This window comes from Marmota marmota, unplaced genomic scaffold (genome assembly GCF_001458135.2).
Source record: "Marmota marmota marmota unplaced genomic scaffold, marMar, whole genome shotgun sequence".
NCBI classification, from domain to species: domain Eukaryota; kingdom Metazoa; phylum Chordata; class Mammalia; order Rodentia; family Sciuridae; genus Marmota; species Marmota marmota.
The window spans coordinates 2,428,132-2,448,552 of NW_025999961.1; the positions used below are offsets into that span (position 1 = coordinate 2,428,132).

Consider the following 20,421-nt stretch of genomic DNA (forward strand, 5'->3'; position numbering starts at 1 on the left):
GCACGCCCACCCACCCCGGCTCGCCTTGCCGAACGCACCTTCGCTGGGCCCGGAGCGCTCCATGGCAAGCCGCACAGAGAAACGTCCTGCAGCTGCAGCCCACACCGGTGCCGCACTCAGCCTGCAACCGCGGAGGAAGTCTCGCCTCCGAGTGTCAGCGATGCCGCAACGCCAAGAGCGGCGCCTTCCGCAAAGGCAAGCAGGCTTTCCGAACAGCGCCGCCCTAGCGGGAGGGCGGGGAAGCGCCGCTCGAGCGGCCAGCCAGCTCAGCCCACGGGTGGGAAAAATGATTTGGAATTTCTCTAAAACCCATGACTCTTTTTTTTTTTTTTTTCCTCCCCGACTACTGGAGATTGAACCCAGGAGTGCTCTACCTTTGAGCTACATCGCAGCCTTTTTTATTTTATCAATGAGACATAGTCTCATTGAGTTGCCAGGCTGGTCTCCAGCTTATGATCCTCCTGCCTCTGTCTCCAGAATGACTGTGATTACTAAAGTGTGTCACTAACCCGGGCAAAACCGTTGACTTCTTCAGATGAGTTCGCCGCCCAGATGAAAATCCTCACAGAATATAAAAAGAAGTCAACAATCTCCTGTTCTTTGTGTTTTAGCCTTCTTTATGACAAAATTCCCACAGTTCTCTAATTTTAAATATTTCTTAAGGAAGAAAGGAGTACTATCTCCTCCATTACCCAAGAGTACTCAAAAGAAATTAAAAAAAAAAAAAACCCGCGAGACTATGAGTTGTCAGAAAACGCTCTCAAGCTCCTGAACTTAGTCAAGCTTAATGCTTGTTTACAGAGCAGAGCAAGGGTCCCAAACCGATTTTTGCGTATATTTATTGTATTTCCAATTCCCATTGGCATTGATTTCTTTACAGTTTGACTCCCTATCTATACTATGAATTGACGGTATATTATTTATCCTTATATTTCTGGAATTTACTAAAGCTGTGTGTACTCCTAATAAATTGCTGAATGAATATGCATTCATAAAGGTACTCATTAGCCCCACTTGAGTCTCCTAACTCATATTATGCTTTATCTGTACACACTAAATGATAATGATCAAGCCTAATATAATTTCCATTGTTCTTAGAATAAATATAAAAATTATTAACATGGGGGCTGAGGATGTACCTCAGGGGTAGAGCCCCAGCTTAGCATGAACAAGGGCCTGACTTTGATCCCCAGCACCAAAAAAAAAGTTATTATCTTGGCCTCCAAAACTTTCCTGCAGTACAGCTAAGCAAGCATCAGTTACTTAAACAGAACTTTGTGAATACAGTTTGTTATTAATCCACACCCTTAACTATAAATAGCTATTTCAGTTTAGTAGTCAAGGGTGGTAGGTGCAGCATTGAGATGATATATAAAATTTTAGACTACAAAGTACTAGAGGAAAAAGAGAAAGGGAAGAGAGGTATCAATCAGTAGGAACAGCTATTCATGATCATCAGAGAAAAGTCACAAGAAGATGTATTTGCTTTTGATAAAGAATACAGGCTCCGTGGTGCACACCTGTAATCCCAAAGGCTCAGGAGCCTGAGGCAGGAGGATCATGAGTTCAAAGCCAGCCTCAGAAACAGGGAGGTGCTAAGCAACTCAGTGAGACCCTATCTCTAAATAAAATACAAAATAGGTCTGTGGATGTGGTTCAGTGGTTGAGTGGCCCTGAGTTCAATCCTGGATATACAAAAAAAAAAAAAGAAGAAAGAAAGAAAAAGGCAATAATTGCACTAGCAGTGACTTCTACATTAAAGTATTTATTTGTGTGAAACAAATTCATAATCATAACGTTTAAGTGTAAGAGGGAAAATTTGATTTTCTTGGAGCAAATGAACTTAATTTATATATTAATCAAATATTTAAGAGGTAATATAGTGTTACATAGATGAGTTCAATAACCACAATGTCTAGGTTTAAATCCTGTTTGTTTTGTTTTCAATACTGGGGATCTAATGCAGGGCCTCTGGCATGTCAGGCAAGTACTCCACCACTGATTTATATCCTCAAGTCCTTTTTATTTTAAGATGGCACCTTGCTAAATTGTCCAGACTCACCTTGAACTTGGGATCCTCTGCTTCACCCTCCCAAGTAGTTGAGATTATGTAGGTGCACCACCATGCCTGGTTTTGATTAAATAATTTTGGGTTGGCCTCTATGTACTTCAGTTTATTCATCTGTTAGGTAGATAACAATAGCACTCATCACATTACAGTTTTTTCTGGTGATTGAATGAGTTAATCCTCATAAAAGAATTAGAATAGTGTCTGGGATATATTACACACTCAGACACAAAGCATTACAATTTCCATTCTAATAAAGAGATTTTTTAAAACCTAAATACCTATCAGAAGCTTAATCAGATTCAGTCAACTTAAAATCAAGAATAAAGGAAGCTACTTGAGCAGTGATTTCACAGTGTGAGCTGAAGACCTGCTTAAGGATGTCCATGAGATCAAAACTATTTTCATAAAAACGCTAAGACATCATTTACTTTTTTCACTCCATTGACATTTTCACTGATGGTGATATTAAAAAATAAAGTGAGACATATTTAAATATGAGAGTTTATTTCAGCAAACAATGATTCATACATTGGGGGGCAGGAGACCACAAGCCCTTCAGGTCTTTGCCCAAGGGGCACAAGGGAAAGGCTTTTATGGGAGAGAACATGGAACTAGAGCGCAGAAAATATTTGACTTGTGAAACTGGAGCAGTAGCCTTATTTGAATCATTCTAATGAAAGGTCTCATTTAAACTTTAGTTGGCAATTTGTGATTACTTAAGCTTAAGAGGTCTCTAGTTTGGAGTCAGCAAATTTCTGATTGGTGTCAAATGTGACTGTTTACACTGAGTTGAGTTTTGCTTTGTGAACGTAAGAACTCAGGGAAGTCAAACTACCTCAGTCTAGTGGCCTTTTCTTTTTTCAACAGCAATATCTTTTTATTTTTATATTGTAGTTGTAGATGGACAGTATGCCTTTGTTTATTTTTTTTAATGTGGTGCTAGGGACTGAACCCAGTGCCTCATACATGCTAGGCAAGCACTCTGTCACTGAGCCACAGCCCCAGCTCCAGTCTAGTGGTCTTCTAATTAGTAATTTTAAAGGTGGGTAAAACTATTAGATCCATAACATAAATCAAGGGAGTGGCAAGCAAAATGCTGTAGTAGTCACTGTATTTTTTGTTACATATCTACCATAAACAAAACCAGTTTCCCTTAATAACGTGCTTAATAAAGCAATAAGCATTAATTTTATTAAATCTTTATGCTTGAGTGTATGTCTGTCTAATACTTAGGTGGTAAAACATAGAACACGACTAAAATATCAAAATATGATGGTCCTCTAAGAAGAAAATCACTTGTATTTGGGTTGTTAGAATTTTAATGAACCACCATTTTTGCCTGATATGGTGACTCACAAAGTACAGTTATTCAGATATACGTATTTAGGAAATATTTTCTCCAGAATTAATGAAATGAGTTTGTCAATTCAAGGAAAATGACTGTACTTGTTACCAACAGAATTAGAATTTTCAAGAGAAAACTGGAAACTTCAAAAACTCAATAGCCACAAAAGATCACAAGAGAAGAAAAGAAAACTCAATAGCTCCCTTCAGTTTGACATTTTCCAAAACTTTTTTTTTAATACTGGGGATTCAACCAGTGTTGTTTTTTTGTTTTTGTTTTTTGTTTTGTTTTTTGCTTTTTGATTTTTTTTTTTTTTTGTACTGGGGACTCCCCCAGTGTTTTTAATTTTTATTTTGAGACAAGATCTCTCAAAGTTCAGACTGTTTTCAAACTTGCAATCCTCCTGCCTCATTCTCCTGAGTCACTGGGATTAGACATAGCACCACAAGTAGCCTTAATTTTTTTTGTATAAGGTAGGTAATGATATTAACATGATAACTTTTTCTTTTGGTTAATTAAATATGTCAACATTGGAAGTTCTGCAGAACTCAGTGAACCAATATTTCCCAAGTAATCAGCACATAATATACAGAATCATGTGGGGATAAAACATCAATTCAAAGTACAAGACAGACCAGTGGATTTTAATTTAACGAAGAACAAAAAGAACTCACTGGGGCTGGGGTTGTGGCTCAGTGTTAAGGCTCTTGCCCAGCATGCATGAGGCACTGGGTTCAATTCTTAGCATTGCATATAAATAAATAAACAAAATAAAGTCCACCAACATCTAAAAATACATATTTTAAAAACTGCTAAAAGTGTTTTTTTTTTTTTTTAAATAATTCACTGATGGGAGCGAGGGAGGGTATGTGTCACTGACAGTTTCAAATTCCACATCACAGCTAATCTTTAAGAAACTACCACTTGTAAAGTCTGATCCAGTGCCAAAGAATATTCACAAGTGTCTAAAGGGCTATTAAAATACTTCTTTTTCGGGCTGGGGATGTGGCTCAAGCAGTAGAGCGCTCGCCTGGCATGTGTGTGGCCCGGGTTCCTCAGCACCACATACAAACAAAGATGTTGTGTCTGCCAAAAACTAATAAATAAATAAATAAATATTAAAATTCTCTCTCTAAAAAAAAATACTTCTTTTTCCAGTTATATAATTGAAACCAGCTTTTCTTCAGCTAAACATATCTTAACCTATTGACAGCAGATGCAGACATGAGAATCCAGCTGTCTTGTTAAGCCAAATATTAAAGACATCTGTAAAAATGTGAAATAATTCTGTTCTTCTTACAAGTGTTTTAGTTTTTAAAAGTACAATGATTTCTCATAAAATATATGTTATTTATATTAACATGGATTTGGTCTGTTATACTTTTAAATGAATTTTAATTTTTAAATTTTCTTTCTGTGTTATTAACAAGTATAAATAAATATAACCCATACAAAACAGAGTCTCCTTGGAATCCTGAATAGTTTTTAAGGTAATAAAGAGATCCTGAAGCCAACAAGTTTTGGAATCTCTGTTATAGAAAGGAGGTCAGCATAGCAAACTTCTCCTGTAAAAGGCTGAAACTTAGGTATTTCAAGCTTTGCAGTCTTGGATGTGTGGACTCAATTCAGCAATTATAGAGGGAAAGCTGGCATAGACAATATGTAAACATTAAACATTACATTACCCCTCAGGACCATTGTTTCTGTGGGAAGTATTAGACCAATATTGCTAGATTATCCAATTTATAGAGTTGAAAATTCTCAATAGCCTATTTTGTGTCAAATTAAAAACTGGCTCCAGGGACTGGGGGTATAGCTAAGTTGGTATAGTGCTTGCCTCTCATGCACAAAGCCCTGGGTTCAATCCCCAGCACCATTAAAAAAAGAAAAACAAAAAACCAAGCTCCAGGCCAAACAATCACATTTCAATCTTAGCTCTACCAAATATAAGTAAGTTGACAACTGGAAAACCAACTGCCCATTTATGCATCAGTAATAAATATTCTGATTACCCCACCCACCCCATTTTATTTTCCATTTTCTCAGTTACCCAGTGGTCAACCAGAGTCCAAAAATACTAAATTGAAGGTCGGTGCCCTGAGAAAACTTTGGGCTAGGGTCCAGGCCAAAGGCTGCTTGTATGGAAGTATTCACCATGTTGCTGCCTGTCCATGCTCCACACCATCATCATTCTGGCACTCATCTCCAGCCTCCTGGACTGGTTTCATTTTCTGTTCTGAAAGGAGGAGATGGAGATGACCCTGATGGGGCTGCAGTACTCAGGCAAGAGCACCTTCATCAATATCATCATGAAGCGCCCACCTCCAGATAATTCTAAGGCCTGTTCTTTCAGAATCAGACTTTTACCGGGACTTTTTGGCCGACCCAAAACATTCCTAAAAGGGAAACCCAAACTGCTTACCATATGTCACCCTCTCTCAGTCTGAAGCACCAGAGAAGTCATTGCCCATTTCCCTTATTCAGAGCGGGGGGAATGAGACTGGGGCAAAGGACAGATAGCTGATTATCAAAGACAAGGCAATAAATAGATAGCACTTCCCCAACAGCGGATTGCTAACACTTCTGGGGAAAGGGAAGAATCACACTTTCAACACAAGCAATCACCCCCTGGACAGTTCTTTTTCTGCCTTTTGGTCAGCAGGCACTAGAAGAAAGGAAACCTAAAAACTATAAAGGGGTAAGATACCCCCATTCCCACAGGGCATGAGCTCTGGGTCCCCTATTCTCCAGGTCTCCAGAGAAGTGCCCCCCATCTCCTGTCTCTTAAAAAAATTTACTTTTTACTCTTTCCTTGGCATTTCTTGGATGTTTAATCTTCAACACCAGAGGAATGAGGACCCAATCCTGATTTTTCAGACCTGTATCACAACCATACATCTAACTACTCATCCTTCCTGTCTTTCATCCATCAATGCCTCCACCTACTTGCTTATCTGTCCATCCATCTATTTGTCCATCCATTCATCCATCCACCCACTCAATCAGCAAAAACAAACAACAACAACAAAGAACAATCAACCAACATTAAGTGAAAAACTTCTAGGTGTTAAGTTCTGTACTAGGGCATCCAAAATTAAATAAGATCCAGTCCCTGTTCTCACTTAAGATAGTTCATAGGCCAGGAGAAGTGCTTATAGCATAGAAGTTTGGACATGTGTGGGGCTTTGATGTTTATCATGGCCCTTGGTTCAGTGTGGTTTGTGTCCTTATAAGGAGAAGCATAAGCTTTTATTCAATATGACTTGCTTTATTATATGATTATCTTCCCTCCTATTTAGTTGATTCTAGTGAAACATTTTAATTCCCTTACCTCTCACTTTGGGTATGCTCTATTGGTATTTCTTTGTAGTTCCCATGGGGGTTAAATTTAATGTGAGAAAGAGATGTCACTCTGGTGTGAATCTACAGCAACTTGACTTCAGTAGTGTACAGATGTGGCTGCTGTGCCTCTCCAACCCTTCCCCTTCGGTTACTGATGTTACAGTGCTATATACGGTATTTATTCAATATCTAGAATAAAATCGGGGTGTTTTTAAAACATTTTTTTGTAGTTTTAGATAGACAGTATGCCTTTTATTTTGTTTATTCTCTGCCACTGAGCTACAGCCCCAGCCCAAATTGGGGTGTTTTGATACATTATTCTCTTACATCTTGTAGAAAACAAAAGAAGCACTAACTTTTATAATTGTCATGAATTTGCTTTACCAGGGTGCTGGGAGCCATTAGCCAAGTAGGTATGACAATTTCCTTGCCAGCGTACCCCATGTTGCAGTGACATTGAATGTAGGTGACCTTGTTCAAGGACCAAGGCGGATTAGGGCGTTCCCGGTTTAGGTTCCAGGTTTAAGGTTTAAGATTATTCCTGCTGGGAATAGGGCGTATCCTGCTGCCTGAGTTCCCCTTGAGTTCTCACGGGATTTAGACAGTATTTTTTGAGAGATAGAAGCCCAGTGGAGGTGGATTTGGGCAGAGAACGTGGATTTCCCCAGAACGTGATTGTAGACGGCTGGTGTGAGTTTGGGAATAAAGAGTTGCTGTTTGAATCCACAAGCTGTGTGGTGGCTCGTGATTGTGTGCCCAGCCAGACGGCGGCACCAGGGATCTTTCTGTCTTCATCAAGACCTGAATTCCTATCTAATGTCCTCAGTGCAACCTGAAGGACTCCCCTCATGCAGGGCATATCTAGTGGAGACCAGCTCCCTAGGCTCTTGTTTATCAAATGCTGTGGTTTGAATGTTATTTATCTCTCCAAAATCCCGGTTGATAGTTTAGCTTCAATGTAACAGTTCTGAGAGCTGGTTAGGCCAGGAAGCTCCACCCCCAGGGATGGGATGTGCACATTAAGAGAGCTTTTCCAGCATATGCAGGGACCTGGTTCAGTTCCCAGCACTGTGCGCGGGCGAGTACACACACACACACACACACATCCATTTGTGAAGCTATGCACAATGATGCATGGCTGTGTTTTAATTAGCTCCTTTGTCACAGTGACCAAAACACACAACAAGAACAACTTAAGAGTAGGAAAAGCTTCTGGAAGCTGCCATGAGAAGGGTGTCATGCTCCTTGACCCGAAGCTGGAGAATGTGGTGGTGGATGCCAGTAGCAATGACAAACTCATTGACTTTGGCTTGAGCACCAGATTCACAGCTGGAAAGAAACTGAACAGGTCCTGAAGCACCCTCCTCTATGTTGCCCCAGAAGTCATCAAGTGGAAGGAAGGGGCCCCTGACTGACATCTGGAGTCTGGGAGTCATTCTCTAGTTTATGCTCACAGGGAAACACCCATTTATGGCAAGCACTGGTAAGGAGGTCAAGGAGCTGATCACGCAAGGAACATATAACATTCCTCCACATGTTTCTGGGTGAGCACAGAGCCTGATCAGTGAAATTACTGACAATGGATCCCATGCAGAGGCCTACCACAGAGCAGGTAATACAGCACCAATGGCTGAGCCAGGCCAAGGAAGCTTCACCCACTTCTAGTGAGGCACTCCCCAAACTCCCGGGTACTGCAATTATGAAAATCATTATCAACATGGGTAATGACCACTATAATACTTGGGTGTCCATAGCAAGTAGAAAGTATGATGTCGCGATGGCTAGGAGTGCATCTAGATGCACCAAGGGTCTCCTCTGCTCCCACCTGCGATACCCATCATAGATTTTCCCTGGGACACTTCCAAACATGTCATAGCTACTTTTCCCTGGGACACTTCCCCCTGCCCTGTTCTTTGCTCTTTCACCCATGCTTTGGGAGAAAAATTTCTTTTTTTTTTCACAAATTGTATAAAATTGATGGTTTCAAAGATTAAAAAAAAAAACAACAAAAAACAAAACTAAATTGAAAACACCAGAAATAAACATTTGTAATTTTTAAATCGAGTGCTGTTTTGAGCAATGATGTAATCTCACATCAACTACTGTCTGTCCTACTGTAGACATGAGTCACCCCTTGGTCCACTGTATCCACTCTGTCTGTACTACTGTTATGGTATCACAGTACTTGTGTTCAAGTAACCCTTGTTTTACTTAATAGTGGCCAAGTGCAAACTTTCATGATAGTACACTATTACAACTTTTCTCTTAATATTAATCTCTTACAGTGCCTAATTTATAAACTAAACTTTATCATGGACAGGGAAGAACAAAGTGTGTGTGGGTGGGTGGGGTGTGGCACTACCCAGGGTTTCAAGCAGCTACTGTGGATCTTAGAACTATCACCTCAGGTTGAGAAACTAATATGACTCCATTTTAAAAAATAAATAACAGCAGCTTCTACCTCAAGGCCTGTCCTAAGGAAGGGGGCGTGACCCTTGTCCTTGGAAAAACCCACAGAGCACTCCTAAGCACATACCCACTCTGCTGAGTTGTTTGTCTGTAAATAACAGGAGAGGTCTGAGGCGCCAGATGTCCCTCAGTTAGGCTAGGTGAGGACCCATAGCAACCCCCCCTAGCAACCTCCAATCAGGATGAGACAGGGAGAATACCTGGAATGCTAGATGACCCCCAAGTAGTTTATGGTGGTTGATAACAAGTTGGGAAACCATGTAGTTTAGCACGTACACCCCTCGTGGCCTAAACCAATCAGTTCAAAAGAATCCCCTTCTTGTACTAACCAATCACCCCTACCCATCTTGTTCCTGCCATTGAATGTGCTAATCAATGTTAAGAGTTGTTTGATTTTCCAGAGGTATGGAATGATTTGCAGTGTGATGTAGTGACGCATAGAGTATTCCCCAAAAACCTATAAAATCTCACTGAACAAAGGACCCAGACTCACTCCCTGGGACCACTGCATCGGGAATGGTTGTGAGTTCAGGCTCCAGCTTGCAATAAAGACTCTTGTGTGCTTTCATCAGATTCAGCTCCTGGAGGTCTATTGGGGTCCCACGAATCTGGCATAACAAGATAAGGGGGACTACTGAATATTTTCCATAGGGTCAAATTATAAGTGTATAGACCACAAATGTCATAGAACTTTCGATATTCAGAAATTCAGCCAAGATTTTGAGGCAGTTACAAGTAACTCAAACTGGCATGGTGGCACACACCTTAATCCCAGCAGCTCAGGAGGCTGAGGCAGTAGGATTGCAAACACCAAGCCAGCCTCAGCAACTTGGGGAGACCCTATCTCAAAATCAGGACTGGGGATAAAAACAACACTGGATTCAATCCCCAGTACTGGGTAGGGGGTAATTCAAATGTTAAATGATCCATTTAGAGTAATTCAGTTGTTGATTAAACAAATTATGAAGAACTGGATGATGCTTACTTAGGTGAGATTCTCAATAAGGACTGTTTTTGAAAATGGGTCCCTTGGGGCTGGGGCTGTAGCTAGGTGGTAAAGTGCTTGCCTCATAAGTGTAAGGCACTAGGTTCGATCCTCTGCACCACATAAAAATAAATAAAGATACTATATGTTCATCTACAACTAAATAAATATTTAAAATAATAATAGTAAAAAAAAAAAAAAAAAGAAAATGGGTGCCTTGATTTATCCAATTTGTTTTCTTTAGGAAATGGTTTCTCGGCTTTCTTTGCACCTCTCATTGTCCTACTGCAGTTTTTAGACACTAATCAGAAAAATTATAGTGATGCGTTTGAATAGCTTCGTGTGAAACACCTGAGAACAGGAATGTTGTGTTTGATATTCTCAGCAGCAGGCATATGTCAGATACAAAATAGATATTCATTGTCCTAAAAGAACTGGATGATCTTTTGGTTATCTACTTTATACCAATCCATGCACTATGTACTGGGGATAAAAAGATGAATTATAACAGTCTTTTCCATCTGTGTGAGAGACCCCAGCCCAATAACTTTAGGCCCAGTAACAAATCACCAGGGCTTGCTTCCGCACCTGCACAGACGTCAGATGTATTTTTCAGAAAATCAGTTAAGTGTAACCGATTAAGAAAGGACAGGATGGTTGGGAAAGGAGCCGGCACGGTTGGGCAAACGGGATCATACAATGAAAAACCATACAATGAATAACAAATGGTTTTTATGTAGTTTTTCCTTTATGTGGTTTTTCCAGGAACCTATAGTGAAAAACAAGTTTACCCTTTAAGTGACCTATATGCTGGATTCAAAAGAGCCAATGAGATACCTGTTACTGTGCTAGGAGGGAAACTGACCACTGTACCCTATAAAAGATCTGTACCCCAAAGCCCGGTGTGCCAGTTCACCAAAGCTCCGGCTGAGGTTTCGCTGAGCACCCGCAGGCGCCTGTGTATCAATAAATCACCTCTTGCTTTTGCAGCCAGTGCCTCGTGCGTCTTTCTTGGACAGGGAATCCGTGGGTCTTTCATGTGCAACAGGAGAGAAAATGCACACAGTGACCCCCGTGTACAAAGCGAATAACTCCTTAAACAGCTAATGTTTTACAATAACAAAGCCCAAAAGGAAGATACGCAAACCCTAACGAATTTTAATTTACTCCACCGTCCATGAGAAACACAGTGAAATTATGGTTCACAAGAAATCTGTCTCAAACAACTTACCAATTCCTAGCCATTGTTGGAAGTTTAGAGCACGAAGGTAACTGATCTGCCCCCCAATCGCAACACCCACCCACCCCGCGCGTACTCTCAAATAACTGCAGTTGCTGGATTCCGATTTCGGGAGCTCGAGGCCAAGGATCCGCATGCGAGGACACCCACCGCAACCAGAACAGCCCGATCGCCCGCCTCCGCACCCCACTACCCCGGCTCCTCCCCTCTTTCCTCTCCCTATCCCTCCCGACCCCGCCCTTCCCACTCCTTTCCTACCCCTTCCCCTTTCCCTCTTTCTTCCTCTATTTCCTGGACGACCTCTCCCCACTTTTCCCTAGCCCATTCGGAGGGCCTTCACCCGGTTCCCTCCAAAGAGCTTCCCGCCCCCTCGCTCCGCCCCCAGGTTCCGCCCCCTTAACTGTTTCCTCCGCCCAGCTCCACCACGGCGTCTTCCAGTTCCCTCCCGGACGAACCGGAAGTGCGTCATGACCTGGCGCCCGGGAGCTCGTTAGGCGCGCGCGCCCCAAGCAGCCTAACTGAGTTAGCTTCTTGGGTGTTCTCGGCTTTCTCCTTAGGATTTGACTATTTGTCGACTCTGTTGTCTACGATTTTCGGCATGCCGTCTTCTTTGCTGGGCGCAGTGATGCCGACCTCTACGTCGGCCTCAGCCCTGCAGGAAGCTCTGGAAAATGCGGGGCGGCTTATCGACCGTCAGTTGCAAGAAGACCGCATGTACCCGGACCTTTCTGAGCTGCTGATGGTGTCTGCCCCAAGTGAGTGATCGGTGTCCATTTGGTGCCCCTGCTTTCTCAGCCGGAAGGGCTGTCGTCTGGCTCCAACTTGGTCTTTATCCCCGAAATTGGTCCCAGCGAAGACATCCTGAGGTTTAGAGCGCTGTTTATTGCGGTTTTGAGAAACAACAAATAGCCTCTTTTCGGTTCTTTTCCTGTACTTAGTTTCTTCATTGTAGATATTTGAGAGGGTAAGAATGAAGAGCAAGCTACCCCTAGCCCTAAAGATCTTCTCACTACCCTCAAGTGTTTATCACCAAGACCAGATGGGAAAGAACTCCTGATCTAAGTCCCATCTTTGTTCATTCCTTGTATTAACAATTTGAGCAAATCAAAAGAGCAAACAGTTGATTTGGAAATTTACTACGTTCTTTCAAAGATATGTTTTACTGTATGTACAGTTGGTGTAATGTGTAAGTGCTGGGAGGTGTCATCTACCCAGTGTGATAAAGGAAAAGAACAGGGAAATCGGTAGTGTAAATACACAGGGAGGGTAAGGCAAGGTATATTGTCAACAAAAGAGAGATGAGTGGCAAGTTATTCGTTTAACGGTTTTTAAATTCTAACCTACTCCACCGGGCTTAGGGAGTCCCATCATTTGATAAAAAGAGTGAGTCCTGGGGCTGCAGTTGTGGTTCAGTGGTAAGAGCACTTGCCTAGCATGTTTGAGGCACTGGGTTCAATCCTCAGCACCACATAAAAATAAATAAATAAAGTAAACGTATTGTGTCCATCTACAACCAAATAAATAAATAAAGAAAGAAGTGAGTCCTTTGTGAGTTGGAAATTGGAGAAAAGCAGAGATGTTTAAGAGAAGTACAGATGAGATTTTTGAGCAAGAACCAAGGTTATTTAACCAGGATAATATGTGCAATGTAAACCAAAAATACCTTTGACAATTTATAAAAATCTCTAATTGAGATACTTGTAATCAGAAATGTTAGAAACAGACAATATTTGTCCCTGGCAGACCTTTACAAGTGGGCTTGTTTTGTAAAGTCGGATTGGCCTATTAGCAACTGTCATTTCACCTTGGCCTCCTTAGGTTTGAAAAGAAGATATAAAAAGAGTCCCTCTATTCTAGTCCTCTTAAATATCAGATCCCTTTACAAACACTTTCCTCTTTAATTTGATCTCTTTCCCTTCTTTTGCATCCTATTCTTAATGTCTTTCTGAGCTGCTCATGCCTCTAGTCACCCTGAGCTTAATATGTCTTGTATAAGAAGCCCTTTCTTCAGGATTTTATTATACGCTATAGAATTTCTAGCATATTCATTCTTTATCTAACAAACTTCTTCCAGACTCCCTGGAAAAATATCTCTGAAGGGCTGGGGTTGTGGCTCAGTGGTAGAGTGGTAGAGTGCTTGCCTAGCGTGCGTGAGAGAGAGAATGGGTTCAATTCCTGGCACCACATAAAAAACAAATAAATAAAAGTATTGTGTCCATCAACAACTAAAAAAAAATTTTTTTTTTTAAGTCTCTTTGAAGGCTTTCTTAACCATTCCCATCCTCACTAAAAGTATTAATTCCACCTTTTGGAATTTCATTTCCATTATCATGTGCAGTGTTCTATTAAAACTGTTGTGTTGTTTTTTTTTTTTTTGGATTAAATGGAATGTCTAGAATTGGCTTTAAAAAGAATCCATTGGAGGAGTGGACGTAAACATGATTGTGCATATTATTGGTAATTGTTGAAGGTGAATAATCAGTACATAGGAATTGATTGTAAATGTTTTTTTAACTTCCATAATACATTTAAAAATGCTTTATATGTCAGCTTCTCCTGACATTTTTTAGTTATACATGGGCACAATATCTTTATTTATTCATTTTTATGTGGTGCTGAGGATTGAACCCAGTGTCTCACATGTGCAAGGCAGGCGCTCTACCACTGAGCCACAATCCCAGCCCCTTCCAGCATCTTTAAAAAAAAAATTTTTTTTTTTTTGGTGGTGGTGCTGGGGATTGAATCCAGGGCCTTGTGCATGCAAGGCAAGCACTCTACCAACTGAGCTATATCCCCAGCCCTCCCCCAACATCTTTGTATTGTAATCTATAGAGCCTGAAAAGGTACTTGGGATAATTGTCAGTTGGTTCTAATGTTCAGGATCAGTAAGACAAACAGTAGAATAATTCTTAGTGATCTGAGTCTTAGAATAAGAGAAAGGTTGCCCACTGAGAATACTGTTTAAAGAGCATCTGTGGTTTTTCTCCCAGTAGGATATTACTCGAATAGTATTATTTGTATTTTTTTTGTGAACCATAACCTTTGTGTCAGGGTTGAAAATAGTAACTGCCCACTCAACACTGGAATTTCTCCTAGTTTATGTAAGGTAAGACTCCTTTATTCTCTTTATACTTTTAGAAACACCTCATGCACTCTTTTTGTGTGTGTGGTGGAGGGGAGCTTAAAATGCTTCTGTATGCCCAATTGATGAGCATACATTATTATCATAAATAAATGCTTCATTTTATTTTTTTGTAGGTAATCCCACTGTTTCAGGCATGTCAGATATGGATTATCCTCTACAAGGACCTGGTTTGCTATCAGTACCCAATCTTCCAGAGATCAGTTCCATCCGAAGAGTTCCTCTCCCACCTGAACTTGTCGAACAGTTTGGACGTATCCTATTACTTCTTATTTAACTATTTGAAAAAATGTTAAAATTGGTGTTTTCATTATAATAATTCTTTTTAAAAAAATATTTATTTTTTAGTTTTAGGTGGACACAATATCTTTATTTTACATTTATGTGGTGTTGAGGATCGAACCCAGTGCCTCGTGCATGCTAGGTGAGCACTCTACCACTGAGCCACAACCCCAGCCCTCAATATTATAATTCTTGATTTGGGTTTGAATTGGTATTGCATATAAGTTCATTTAAGAGTTTTATTTAAAATACATTTAAATACATGGGTAGTTTGCTCTTCATATTAAAAATGAACAGAACCCAGGGTCTCACATATGGTAGTCAAGATCTTTTCCCCTCAGGTATGTCACCAGTTCCCATATCATGATTTTTTTTAATTGTAAACTTTACGTCAAAAGCTATTGAAACAATGGGGCTGGGATTGTGGCTCAGTGGTAGAGCACTTGCCTAGCACGTGAAGGTGCTGGCTTCCATCCTCAGCACCACATTTAAAAAAAAAAAAAAAAAGGCATTGTGTCTAATTACAACTAAAAAAAGTATTTAAAAAAAAAGCTATTGAAACAAATTGAAGAGAAATGAAATTGAACTCTTTCTACCTTACATTCATACTATATCAGATATGCAGTGTAACTGCATGATGGGAGTTTTTCCTGCCATCAGCAGAGCTTGGCTAACAATTGACAGCGACATATTCATGTGGAACTATGAGGATGGGTATGTATTTAAAGTTTTGTTTGCTTTGGTGTGACTGGAATTCAGATAACCTTCATTGCTTATTGCAGCTAGTGTTCTACTCATCAGAAACTTCCTAGTTTATCTTTTCTCATGTGGTATCTGGGTCAGTGTTTCTCGACATGCATACCAATCATTATGGATGTTAAAATATGAATTCTATTTTAGGAATTCTGAATTAGGCTCAAGAATTTTCATTTATAACAAGCTCCCAGGTGATGCTGCTAGTCTTAAATACTACTTTTTTTTTTTTTTTTCCAGTGCTGGGGATTGAACTGAGGTCCTTGCATATGCTAGGTAACCTTTAGCACTGAGCTACATCCCCAACCCTAAGTACCACACTTGGATAGCAGGTTCTAGGTTCCTAGCTCTTAACCTGTAGTAAATATAGTATATTGGTAATTTTTTGAAAATTGATTTGACAGTTTCAAAGACCCCTGTTTTCCTAGTATTTCTATGAAGTGTGGGCATCTGATAACTTATTAAAGTGATTTAAACATTTTGGCCAGTGTGGTGGCATGTTCCTGTAATATCAGCAGCTTGGGAGGCTAAAGCAGGAGGATCACAAGTACAAAGCCAGATGAAGCAACTTAGTGAGGCCCAAAGCAACTTAGTGAGACACTGTCTCAAAATAAAAAATTTTGAAAAGGGATTGGGGATGTGACTCAGTGGGTAAACATTGCTGGTTTCAATCCCATACCAGGAAAAAGAAAAGTTCTGTTGTCATTTTGTAGTCTTGATTTTATGTGCAAATTAAATATATATAATAAAGTCTCAGTGAAGGGCCAAGGCAATCTGAACTTAAATAAAGCATATTGATCTCCCTCTTGGCCTTTTACAAATAAATTTTGTTTTGCTTCCACTTCTTCATCATTATCCTTAACTGAGGTGTGGGATAACCATAGGAAGGCCTCTGTAGTTCAGTCTTGCCCCTGAATAATTAATGTTTCTTCTAAGAACAAAACACATGCATTCTGCTGGGTCTGTGGCTCAGCAATAGGACACTTGCCTGGCATGTGTGAGGCACAGGGTTCAATTCTCAGCACCGCATATAAATAAATAAAATAAAGGTCTATCAACAACTAAAAAAGTATTAAGAAAAAAAAATGCGTTCAAAGATCCCATGTCATTGAATCACAATTGACACCGTTTGTCAACTTGTTGCTTAACTGAAACTAGGTTTTAAACTATAAGTTTCCATAACTATTTTTATATTGAAATGTTATAGCCACAATAGAGTGCTTGTGATTGTTCTTTGTGTATCCTGAATGTTGCTCCTATATGTTGTTACCAGAACATATTCATTTTTTTTACTAAAGAATTAGACCTTTTTGTTTAGGTATGTGTATGAGAAAACCCAGTGCAGAAAAACTACAGGATAATTCAGCGTGAGAATAATCATTTTATTTAAAAAGATTTTTACTTTAATAAAATATTTGCATTTTGATTAACAGCTAACATTTATTTAACAAATATTTATTGAATTGTTGTGCTAGGAAAAGTGCTGAATAAGGTTAATGTGGTCCCAGTCCACATGGAACAAATAGCCAAACTTTCCTTTGTGTCTTAGTTTGAGTCACTATTACAGAATACCGGGAAACTTACAATTGACAGATTTATTTCTCATATTTTTTTGGAGGTTTAAGGTCAAGGCACCAGTAGATGCAGTGTCTGATAAGGGTTCACTTCCCAGTACATAGGTAGCCATCTTCCTTTGTCTTTACACAGAAAGGGGGGCAAGACATCAGTAGATGAATGGGTCAAAAAAATGTGTTATGTGTACACTATGGAGTTTTACTCAGCCATAAGGAAGAATGAAATTATGGCCTTTGCAGATAAATGGATGGAAATGGAGAACATCATTCTAAGTGAAATATGCCAATCTCAAAAAATCAAGGGTTGAATGTTTTCTCTCCTCTGTGGAAAGTAGAGCAAAATAAACAAAAAGGTGGTAGGGGGAATCTGATATCATAAACATACAGGGAATATCAATAGAGTAGTAGAAGAAAATCAAAGATCGAGGGAGGGAGGACACGTAAGGGGAGGAAATGTGGAATAAATTTAACAAAATTGTATTATATGCATATATGAATATATAACAATGAACTTCACCTTTATGTATATGTAGAAAGTGCCAATAAATAAATAAATGAGCAAAAGGAAGATCAGTAAGTAGAGGAAGGACAATAGCAAGAGGGAGGAAGTGAGAAAAAATTGGGGAGAACAGGGATTGAAGTAAAATTCTGTGCATGTATGATTTTGTCAAAATGAGCCCAACTCCTTTGTATAAATATTAAGCTCTAATTAAGAAAGGAAGGAAGGAAGAGGGGAAAGAAAGCTCTTGAGAATCTTGTTTTACATAGCTACTAATCCCATACAAAAGGAATTCACCCTTCACTCGAAATACTACCACATGGGAGTTAAGATTTAGCATGAATTTTGGGAGGTCTATAGCACCGGGAGACGATAGCACTGAGTACTGAGTATAAGTCTTTAGTCCAAAAAATTCAGTTCTGCCCTGGGTGTGATAGCACATGCATGTAATCCTGGTGACTCAGGAGGCTGAGGCACAGGATCACAAGTTCAAAACCAAAGATCTGAGGATGTGACTCAGTGATTCACCCTTGGATTCAATCCCTATTAACAACAACAACAAAAAATTTAAGTCTGTAAAAACTTTACACTTTGTTTCAATTGTTCAGTTATCTATTTTAAGTCTTAATTCCATTGACTAATAGAAATAATCATGTTCAATTAATTTTCCTCCAACCCAACTTTAGCATTATTGGGTCTTAGTTTCAAGAGGCTATGCTAGTTATGAAAAGGCCCTATATAATGCCATGGCATGGGAGAATGGGGAATCCTGGTCCACACACATTGCCAATTCTTCTGCTTACATAGTCCTTTCAGTCCAACCAGAACCTTTCTTTAAATTCTTGATCATATTTTTTTTTCTTAGCACTTATTTGATGTTCTCTGAGTTTCTTAGATCTTTAGTTTTAATGTTTTTCATTACTTTTGAAATTTATTTTAGTTGTTGTCTGTAAATATTTGCTTAGGGCTTCACTAAGTTGCTGAGGCTGGCTTTGAGCTTGTGATTCTCCTGCCTCAGCCTCCTGCTGAACTGTGCTTTTTTTTTTTTTTTTTTTTATAGTTGGACAGAATGCCTTTCTTTTATTTATATTTATGTGGTGCTAAGGATTGAACCCAGTGCCTCACACCTCACACTCGATAGGCAAACATTCTGCCACTGAGCTACAGCCCCAGCCCTGAGCTGTGCTTTAAAAATTTTTTTTAATACTAACACTTCATTGGCTTCTTGTAATTTTCATCTCTGCTGAAATTCTGATTTTGTGTGTGTGTGTGTGTTGATGGTGATTGAATCTAGTATCTTGTACATGCTAGGCAAGTACTCTACCACTCAGGTACGTCCTTAGCCCTCTGTTGAAGTACTTTACTCATTTATGCATTGTGTACATTAGAAAATTTTCCATTACAGCCTGTATTGTATTGGTTATAGTTACTTTAAATCCCTTGTCTGATACTTTAGATTTATAGCTGTCTGCTTCTGTTAATTACTTTGTTTTTTGACAGTTGGATTTTCTTTCTTTCTCCTGCTTTTTGTGCCTCATTTGTTTAATTGAAAGCCAGATATCACACATAGAACAGTAGATACTGGGACTGGGGATATAGCTCAGTTGGAAGAGTGCTTACTTCATATGCACAAGGCCCTGGGTTCTAATCCCTAGCACCCCCACCCCCTCCAAAAAAAGAAGAAGAAGAACAGTAGATACTGTGTGAAGTTGTCTTTATAAATGGATGTGCCTCTTCTCTTGCTGAGGTATAGTAAGAAGGCCTTTATTGTGGAAGGATTTTTTTTTTTTTTTTTTAATACCAGGGATTGAACAACCCAAGGGCTGTTAACCACTGAACCACATCACCATCTTTTTTGAGACAGGGTCTTGCTAAATTGCAAAGGACCTCACTAAATTGCTACAGCTGGCTTTTAACTTGCACTCCTCCTGCTTTAGCCTCCCAAGCTGCTGGGATTACAAGTGTGCCCAGTTTAAAGTTGGCTTTTTCCAACAAGGAAACAACTGCATTTGGCTTTTGTGTGTGGCTGTAGTTACTCTCAGAGTACTACAGGTACCAGATTCTCTTAGGTTTAGGATGCAGATTGGGTTACTGGAGATTTTTTATTCCCTCAATATTCCTGTTCTACCCTCATCGTTAGGCTTTCCCTGTGAACCCCTTCTTCTAAGAGAGTCCTCTCTGCACTCTTTCCCCTGCCTTAGCAATAGATTGATGATAATAAATGTTTGAAGCCTTGTTGGAGAGAGATTTGCAATGTGGTATAGTTTTCCCATTTCAGGCTTAGCCTTAGGCAGGTCTGTGTCCCTAAATCTTGGGACCGAACTAGTTTTGCTTGCTGGTTTATTTATTTTTTTTTTATCATATTCTATGTTTAAATTTATTCAACAATAAAGAGCTATAAAATAAGACTGTGTTTTCTTTGTACATATAACATGTTTTTCTTCGATTATTGACAGAGGAGACCTTGCCTATTTTGATGGACTTAGTGAGACAATCCTTGCTGTGGGACTTGTGAAACCAAAAGCTGGTAAGCAATAAAAATATAAGAGATAAACTTATGTTTGTATATACATAAGACTATGAATGTTTTAGGATCAAATAATACATTTAAAATATTTTAATTTACCATTGAAGTTTTATTCTGAATTACATGTAATTAGAAATATGAATAGAAAATGATTAGGAATATTTAACTGTTTATTTACTTTCATGATGTAAG

General features: G+C 39.5%; 2 protein-coding genes across 4 annotated transcripts in view; one reads left to right on the top strand and one right to left on the bottom strand.

Moving 5' to 3' along the window:
* Wdr70 (WD repeat domain 70) overlaps window positions 1–194 on the bottom strand; it is a 281,334-nt gene extending 281,140 nt beyond the window's left edge. For all 3 annotated transcript variants that reach the window (XM_015496352.2, XM_048802879.1, XM_048802880.1), the window contains exon 1: window positions 39–194. In XM_015496352.2, coding sequence (XP_015351838.1) covers window positions 39–63 — 25 coding nt within the window. In that variant the 5' untranslated portion in view covers window positions 64–194. The remainder of the gene's footprint in view (window positions 1–38) is intronic.
* Window positions 195–11,911: 11,717 nt separating this feature from the next.
* Nup155 (nucleoporin 155) overlaps window positions 11,912–20,421 on the top strand; it is a 59,536-nt gene continuing 51,026 nt past the window's right edge. The window contains exons 1-4 of the mRNA XM_015496353.2: window positions 11,912–12,207; window positions 14,711–14,848; window positions 15,494–15,590; window positions 20,159–20,229. Of these exons, the coding sequence (XP_015351839.1) occupies window positions 12,051–12,207; window positions 14,711–14,848; window positions 15,494–15,590; window positions 20,159–20,229 (463 nt within the window). The 5' untranslated portion in view covers window positions 11,912–12,050. The remainder of the gene's footprint in view (window positions 12,208–14,710; window positions 14,849–15,493; window positions 15,591–20,158; window positions 20,230–20,421) is intronic.